This window comes from Micropterus salmoides, unplaced genomic scaffold, assembly GCF_014851395.1.
Source record: "Micropterus salmoides isolate LMB-PRFRI ecotype aquatic unplaced genomic scaffold, ASM1485139v1 Ms_hic_scaffold_5, whole genome shotgun sequence".
Classification (NCBI taxonomy): Eukaryota; Metazoa; Chordata; class Actinopteri; order Centrarchiformes; family Centrarchidae; genus Micropterus; species Micropterus salmoides.
Genome location: NW_024044237.1, coordinates 31,172,308 through 31,181,568, shown reverse-complemented (window position 1 = coordinate 31,181,568; position 9,261 = coordinate 31,172,308). Strand labels below are relative to the sequence as shown.

General features: G+C 40.8%; 1 protein-coding gene across 1 annotated transcript in view; it reads left to right on the top strand.

Moving 5' to 3' along the window:
- The first annotated feature begins 1,204 nt into the window (after positions 1 to 1,204).
- Positions 1,205 to 9,261, top strand: part of ankrd50 (ankyrin repeat domain 50) — a 37,656-nt gene continuing 29,599 nt past the window's right edge. Inside the window, exons 1-2 of the mRNA XM_038698685.1 lie at positions 1,205 to 1,437; positions 2,740 to 3,875. Coding sequence (XP_038554613.1) covers positions 3,370 to 3,875 — 506 coding nt within the window. The 5' untranslated portion in view covers positions 1,205 to 1,437; positions 2,740 to 3,369. The remainder of the gene's footprint in view (positions 1,438 to 2,739; positions 3,876 to 9,261) is intronic.

Below are 9,261 nucleotides of genomic sequence, written 5' to 3'. Positions count from 1 at the left end.
ATTCAGGCTGCAAGATGGAAAGCCTCCGCAAATTATTTATTAATTAAAGGTAAAACCCTAAATCCAAAACGCACACCTGTCTGTTGCTTACTAACAATGACAACATCTGGCGTGTCAGCTGTGAGGTTTTAAACACATCACAGTTAACAGTTGGACAATGGAAGGAACAACCTGGGAATATTCTTATCCATTTTTCCCAGCAGATCCATAAACATACGTATAAATAATCTAATTGTGAAGGTATTAGGGGATACAATAATAGTAGTAGGCTGCTTCAATATGCAGCACATACAGTAGGCCTACTTCTTCCATTTTCTAATAAAATTGGCAAATCTTAAATGATAACTTTCCACAAGCAACAATTCTGTTGAGTACTAGATAACATTGATTAAGAGTAGGTTCTCTCTCGGTTGTCCAATGTTGTATGATCAATCTTTAGTGCTGTCTAAACGCATTCATCAACAACCTTGGCAGATGTTGCAAATACACAGGATCTCCTAAAAAAAACATTGGACAGAATTTAAAACACGCCGCCAGCAACTTTTACAAAATGTTTCTAATGACAAACTATTGCATCTGTCAACTCCAAAAGACGTATTTCAATGTGCCATCAAAGAACATGCCAACATTTAACCCAGGAACGTATATACTTTCTCACAGATGGACAAACATGAAATACAGCTTTTCTAAATATATTTTAATCATTTGCATCCTCTACTTTAAAGCTGGACTGGCATTTACAACATATGCGTTACAACAACTCTGGCACATAAGGAAACTGTCTCACTAATTAGTTTTTGGATTTCATCCTTGTGCTTCTCAGACATCCAGTGTAAATAATAATGTTTAGAGTGATTCAGTCAGATTTACTCCCGGGAATAATAAAACACATAAGCACAGATTGCTGTATTGCTGTATGCAAATGAGCAGTGTTTGTGTAATTAATTTGAACTTTTATTAATAATATTAAAAATGTTTCTACTAATGACAAGGACTTTCATTAAATTATGATTCCCCCAGAAGATAGTACATTATTTGGAAATATTTTTACACATTTAATGAACGAAATATTGGATCACATCATTATATTTTTTACTAATGGCGACTAGAGAGTAAAACTCCAAGTCCCACAAGACCTTGCGCCGATCATTGGCGTGTGTGCTCTGCATGCAGTGGAGAGAAATGTAGTGTTTGGAGGCGGAGAGTCAGTCGGCTCGCTGTGTATCTGTGTCGGGCAGCAGGAGGAGCCGACACCGACAAAAAAAAAAGACCGATTCAAAGAAAGACATGAACGTTGCTCAAATGCAGAAATTTGAGCTTTGATTTGCACCGGAGGAAACGGTCGAATGTTTTATCTGAATATTTTAACGTGGACAGAAAGGGTGTTGACTACGGACACAACAACCCCCCGAAAACACCAAGAGGAATCGGCGAGAGGTGAGGGGAAAACCGTTTGGGGATGTGAGAGTCATTTGAAACTGTAGCGAAAATAGTGAAACGCTCCACACTTGGCTGAATTTAAGTTTAGGGAACAGTTTTAGTAGACTGCAATAACACGACAGGGAACATTTAACGTTAACGTGTAGCCTATTTTGGGGGGGTTCTCCTCAAAGCATGCAACTATTCGCTAGTCTGTATGGGGGTTTTTAAAAGCCCCCATAGGTGTAAATTGAATCCCATCTGAAATGGGTGAGGTTTGTCTGGCCATACAAAAGACTTGTGCTGCCTTTTCAGTCACTGGAGTGAATTCGTGTCGTTTGCTCTGACAGATTATTTGTCGCCTTCCGCCTCAAAACACAACTGGCTATTGATATGTTGAACATTTATTTGTTAAGCTTTGGCTGCAGGGTGCGCCTTAAAAAACGGAAAGGTGGAAATGTAGCAGTTGCAGCCCGTATAATGATAAAACCTTGTTATTTGGCAGCGTTACAAAGTAACCATCAAGACTGTGTGTGTGTGTGTGTGTGTTTGGCTGGAGAGGCTTGGTAATATTTGCATTTGCTCCAGTATAAAGAAGCAGCAATAGGCAGTGATATGGGGCTAAATAAAACGGTGGTTAAACTGTAGTTAGCCAAAAAGCAACACAAATCGAGAGATTCTTAAATGTCATGCCCTTTCCTCCTAAAGATCCATCATCATGGCAATTAACAGCATTTCCTAATCACCGACTATCATGTACTCCGGATTAAACTCTTTCTGTCACCTTAAAAGCCATTACACCCTTTTGAGGTGGGGTTACCTTCCACTTCCACCCATGTAAACGACCCCTGTAAGTGCAGGAAAGGGGGTCCTCTCGATTGGACCCCCCCCCCCCCCCCCCCAGTTCAGGACGGATGTGGACTGTTTGGGATTTAAAGCCACATAGGAAGGAAGGGGGGATCAGTGGATAGAAACTGGACGAACCTCTGCCAAACATTATGTTGCAGGGCAAGCAGGCGATGATGTGGGTTGTGGAGGATACAAGCACCGAAAACCAACATATCCACCTTTTGTGGCTGCAGGAATAGCTTAACCCTTCTTTGTAGGTTGGAAAATATCTGTAACAACAATGTGCATAAAGCCAATAAATATACTGATTTCTGTTCATTCTGTTTATTAATCCATTTTGTATTTTGTAATTTATCAACTTAAGTCTAACAACTTTTTTGGTAAGATGGTTAATTGTGCATCAGCATAAATCATAAAGTTGTCTTTGATATGTGTCCTAATTTAGCCTTAATTTCTGTGTCTGCTTTCCAGGGGAAGAGCCAGGTTTAGTATGTTATTGGAGAAATTGACTGGGCACTGGCAGTCTCTGCCATGTTAATGTAATGGAAACGCGCTTTGGTCACCCCCGGTAGCATCTGAAATGCATCAGCGGAAATATATCAGCAACTCCCATGGCTAATTGTATCAAGCGGTGTTTTGAGTTTGCCAGTGGATGCACTCAAGAGCCGGGTGCCCTGTCATACCCAGCGCCATGCTAAAGCAACACACTCATAATAACAAGGAGCACTCAGTTCAACCAGTGGGAAAGCTGTGGAAAAAGTTGGTGGAAAATCTATGGTTTGAGCCTCAGTTTTGATTTATTTTTTTTATTTTGACCTAGATATTCTGTAACTCACCATAGCTCTGCCGCTTTCCCAGCCTTCTGCAGCAGCTCTGCTTCCTTCACTTATTTTGCTCAAGTTGCAGTCACTCTGGCATCTTCTTAACATCAACACCAAGGACATCCAGACTGCAACCTTCTTTCTGAGAGTCACTTTTTCAACCGACAAAATGTATGTTCGAGTTTACTGCTGACATTTGTTGGAGGTGAAAATGTGAGGGGTAGAATGAAGGGACCCCTATGAAGAGGAGGAATAGGTGGAACAGCTGCACTATATCAAAATGGCCCAAACCAGTTTGCTGCAGGGGAAGCGCTTTTACTGCCGGGAGTGGGTCTTCCATAAGATCCAGCATTGCCTCCAGGAGAAAACCAACAACCTCAGTGGAGTGACGAGCACTCCCAGTAAGCAGCCACCACTGACACCCGGCGGGTGTGCGTCCAACCCCGGCACCCTGACAGCAGGATCTGCAAAGTCAGGTAGCTCCTGGGGGGTATTGCTGGTGGGGGGGCCAGGTAGTGGGAAAACTGCAGTGTGCACAGAGCTGTTATGGCCCACATCGACCCAGGGAACACACCGGGGTCTCCACCAGCAGAGTCTGGCTTTCCACTTCTGCCGGGCGGACGACTCGGACACGCTGTGCGTCGGCGGGTTCATCCGAGGTCTGGTGGCTCAGATCTGCCACAGTGGGCGGGTGCCGGGATATGAGGAGAAGGTGCGTGACCCAGCTGTGCAGAGCACTTTGCAGCCTGGAGAGTGTGAGAGGAACCCAACAGAGGCTTTCAAGAGGTGAGGAAGAACACCCGCACACACACAACTACACCCCTCTTCCTTTTTTCTTACTCTTACTGTCACCTACAGCCAGATGAGTTATTTATTCGCACACCTTCAGACAGATGAAGAATTAATCCAATCCACGTTATTGCTATTGAGTAGTTGGATCGATGGAGAATTAATTGACAATAATTTTGGCAGTTCATCGTTTAAGCCAGTTAACAAGCAAAACTGCCCAAAAATTGTTTCCCAAATGTGAAGATTTGCTGCTTTTCTCAGTTTTATAAAGAATTTAACTTAATATCTTTGAGTTTTGGACCAATTTTTACTATTCACACGACATTTTATTTACTGAATGATAAATTGAAAAAATATTTAACTAGTAGTCTCTTGATAAAAACAACAGATTGTTGCAAACCTGCATGAAATCCCTTGCAGTATAAATTTGTTAGGAATGACAACCTCATTCTTTGCTTTCCATGACACATGCCTGTTGTAAGGTATTATTTGTAGCATCTAAAATAAACAACATTCTAATTGATCCTACTACTCCCCTCTTGTGGTTCCAGGTAGTGTTTGAAATCTAGGAATTTGGTTTGCCTAGAAATTTAAAATGTGAGGCCAAAGCCTCCCCTCCCCCTCCCATCCCTCTCCACCCCCTGACCCCGATGCACCCTTCCCCCTTTTCTTCTGACTGCTCACACTCATTGCATAGCTCCGCCTCGGCAGCCTCTACACTTATTTGATGTCATGGTTTTGTTGGTTTTCCCCCCTGGTGTGGCATGCTGGGTGGGACTGTCCCTTCTTGGCTTCTGATTCAAGAAAGGTCAGATATTTTTAAGTTGCAGCCGAGCTCAGGTGGCTGGAGACTGATGAGGAAGGAGCTCTGAACTGCGACTGACTCACTGACCTGAGTGACTGCACTGCAAAAAGATGAAGTGCACATGTGAAACTGAAGTACAGCAGGTTTGTGGACTTCCACCACGCCCGGGCATGTAACGCGATCAAGATGGACTGTTATTGTAGGCAGAGGCTTTAAAAGGAGCTGCGCGTGAGCATGTGGGTTACTTGCACGACTTGTCTACACAGTATAGGTCAGGCAGTCTATGCAGCACAGACTGGAATGCAGCATTGAACACACACACTCACACTTCTTGTCTGGCCATCTGGTGATGCTTATTGCACCATCTCAACATCACACACAGAGGGGGACAAGTAGGTCAAACGTTCAGCAAGGTAAATAATTTTTTTTTTAAACTATCACCAGTCAACAGCTTAACCCATACATGCTCATTCCCAAGGAAGTGAGCACTCCTCTTGTCATCTGCTCGTAATCATGCAAGCTCTACCGATGACTCTGACTTCAGTTTGACCCTCTCAGATAAAAGGCAGGTTATCGTAGAGACATAAACAGACACTGAACCCAGCAGGAGCGGACTTCTCACATCAGCTCTGCTCTTTGTCTCGCTGGATGTCGAGGGCCTTTTACAGACAGTCACATTTGCTCAGCCTTGCCTCATGAAGCAAAAATTTTGTAGCACTTGAAACCTCAGGCCCTAAATCTGTGGACAACAAAGACATTAGTGCTTATTGCCACTGCCTGTGTGTGTGTTCTTTGTGAGCCAAATAAGCACTTCGGTGAATGCGTTATCACCCATCTCAGGTGTAAAACTGTCCCAGGCACTGTTGTATACAAATAATCTGAACAGCTCCCCTGCCGTTCTAGATTCTATCTGGCTTCATAAGCCAAGCTTGTCGGCTGCATCTGGCAGTGACATAAAAAAATTTAAATCAGAGGGAAGAATGAAGGGGCTTAAAACTTTATTGTTAGTCATCCAAGAAAGGTTAAATCAAGGGCAACTGGACTTGGTTGAAGATACTTGAAGATGTTTCTCCTCTCATCCAAGCGGCTTCATCAGTTTTAACTGATGGGCAGATCGTCTCAGCTATTTAACCTTTAATGTTAGTCAACATTATGACCACTAATTTACATCAAGGATACAAATTCACAGGTGGGTGCATACCTCTGTTTGATTGCACAGATTCCGGCCTGTACTTTACTCAATAAACGTTATACAAATTTAATTTAGTTAAGGGTCTTGCTTAACACAGGTTTAGCTAGGGAATGAATGCAAGAGGCCGTGTCAAATTCTTTAGCCTAGTCAAAGACAAACAAGTCTGTTTGTTGATAGTAATCATCAGTCTTGTGTTAATACATTGAAAGTGGTTCAGACACTGGTTTACATCCCCTCTGTGCAACTTGATTATTCCTGTTCCAATCGGCATGTCTGCAACCATAGCCAATGAGACTACGGACATTTTGAAGTTGAGTTTTGAAATTTTCTAGCAATAAACACATTTTTCCACATTTGTTTGTTTTTGATCACCTCAGTCCTGTGGGGGGTTTTTTGTTGTTGTGTTTTTCTCCTGAATATAGGTAAATGAAAATGTCCAAACCACTAGATTTAACTGACTTGAGTAGTTGTCAGTAGTGGACGAAGTATTTGGATCTTTTTGAGGATCTTTACTCCTTAAAATGAATGGTGTTTTCAGCATTGCAATGTTGTAGCTAGTATACAAACATAAGCTGAAGTACTATTACTTTGTATAGTGTTGCATAGTTTAATCTATAGCATTGTGCTCTATATAAGAAGCTGATTTGTACAATTTGTATCAAAATCTGCAAAGTAACTGAAGGCACCAGAAACTATAGCTGCGAGATAAATATAGTATATATTTAGTATATGGAGTAAAAAGGACTTTGCAGTACTGATTTATTTCTGTTGTCCAAATTAAAAATTCTAGACAAATTATATAAATAACACTGATTTCACTGAACTCTTCACATATGAAGAGTTTGTAATACAATCTGAAGATGTCATCATGGCCTTTGGGATCCTGTGATACGCATTTTTCACTATTTGTTGACATTTTATTTTTAAGAAATTAATCAGTGAAATAAAAAAAAATAGATTAATTGCTAATGACAATAATAATATTGATTTCACCCAGTCTTACGAGAATGCATTTCTTTTATGTACTGAAAGTAATGTGATGCATTAGCAATGCAGATGCCTGCCAGCAAAAGGTCATGAGCCACAGTTCTCCAGATAAAAGGCAGTTTCACCTTTCCGTTTGCCTTTCGTCTGCTTCAAGTCTACCAGTACAAGCTTATGTCTTGTTCAGACAATACATTTGATGCTTATGGTACATTCATTGCCATTAGTACTAACTGATGTGTTTGACACTTGGGTTGTAGTGTATAATCAAGGTTTTTATTTCTAGAGAGAGCCAAAACACATTCATCCAATCAGTCTTTGACTTAGCTCTATCAAAGGCCATTGTCATGTTTTGACTGGAGTCCTCCAGTTTGAATGAATTTGTGACTTTCAAACAACCAGTCAGCATCCTGCCATTCAACATTGCACACGTTCTCCCTCCAGGACAAAAGAGCTGGCTTCAAATAGGTGGAGTTAACCCAGTCGTGTGGGTCTGACTAAAGGCAACCTTTTTTTGCTGATGCTGCCTTTTACATTAGGTGTGACCTTATGTGGATCTGTTGTCGGGCTGTTCTCCAATGAGCATGAATTGGGTTTCTGTTTCTTTCTAGGGCACAGACTTCAGAAATGATGAATGGCCGTGGCTTAAATTTGTGAACAGGACTTGAAGTTTCTTGGCAGTGTTTTATTCCCACAGCATGTCCGTGGAAGAAATCGATGCTGTAGTTCAGATATTTTTCTACATGATGGTTAAAAATGTTGATTTTCTGGCAGCTACATCAAACATTTCTTTGGAAAACGTGACCTGTTGCTTTGTTCCAAAAGACTGTTGATAATTCAGATAAGTAGGGACATTAATCAAAACAGAGGCATGCTTAGGTCTAATTTGGTAGCCTCCAGTGAACATTAATATTTTTGGCTTTTTTAAGTTGTCATTTTACAAGACAGTATGGTATTACTGGGTTACAGCAAACATTTTGACAAGTGAATTCCAGTTATTGAGTCTTGTAGGAAATTGTGAGGTACAAAGCCAGACATGTAAATAAATATGAAGATGTTTGGAAAGATGTCTTGACATCTTATGATTGGTTACCCAAACAAGTGAAACCCTCATTTAATGGTTACCTAAATGAGAGAAACTGTCAAATAATGTGAAATTAGTGGGAGAACCGTAATTTCACCAATGTGTCTCTTGCCTCTCTTTGTGTGATTTTGAACACAGTTCAAATTGGGGCACAATTCACTTTTGACTAAAACCAATCAAGACATTTCTTATTGAATTGGCAAGGGTGCTTTGTGTGTTTTTTATTCTTTTTTTGATCACTTTTTGACTGTTGCACATTGGGCGGCCCAGCTCATTGGGGTTAAGGGACGCTAAATGAAAGCAGCCCCGTGCTTTCATGTGGTGCATGGCTGTGGAAAACTCTCTGCAGATTAGGGCTACATTTTAGAAACAAAAAAAGGCTCCCAGTGTGACGCATCAACTCCAGTTGAGCAGATGAGGAGAAAAAGCAGCACTGGTGCGGCTGCAATGATGACTCAGCAATCTGAGGCCAGCCTCTGTCTACACACCAACGGCGGACGGTGTATGTGTTCATGCGAGGTTTGTTTGTTTGTGTGTGTGTGTGCGGATATACCTATGTGCTTTTGTGGGCAACTCTTTCATATTATTGTCATTCCACTCAATAAATAAGATCATATATGTGCTCAAGCTTGTATTATAGCTCATAGATACAGAGTTGATACAAGTTTAGACTCATTCATAAAGGTGAATGGGGGGGCTGTAACTTGATTTTATAACTTTCTGAATGATCATTTAGTAAGAAATGAGAACATTGCGAGAAATATCCAACATATGTAACATATGCATCCCAAGGTTAAGACTTTAAAATGCTTATCTGGTCTGACTAATAGTCCAGAACCAGAACAAGTGAATGTTTGGCATTTTTGCTTGATAAATTATTTACTAGCCCCTGAAAACCTTGTTTTGAAATCTGAACTATTTACACTTAATATTAGTCACTCAATTAGCAACTATTTAAGCTAAAGTTTTTGAAATAATCTTTAAGGATTTCTTATGAAAGGTTTTATACCTAAAAAAAACAGCTAATCTGCTTCATTAGGACTGTGTGCTAAACTCTGATTGGTGGATGTAAATATGTGACATCACCTTCCATCCAATGAGAAAAGCAAGGACAAAAACAGAAATGTAGAAATTGCTCCCATGAAATATCCAAACTGTTCTAACCTTTTTGCGTATGTTGGATTGCTCATAGTAAGAAGCTGATTAATCAAATATGTAAGATTGTTTTTGGAAGATCTACTAGTTGTTCTACCACTAATATGTTCATCTCATCTGCGCCAGACTAGCAGCTCACACTGCTGCCTTTTGTTACCAGAAA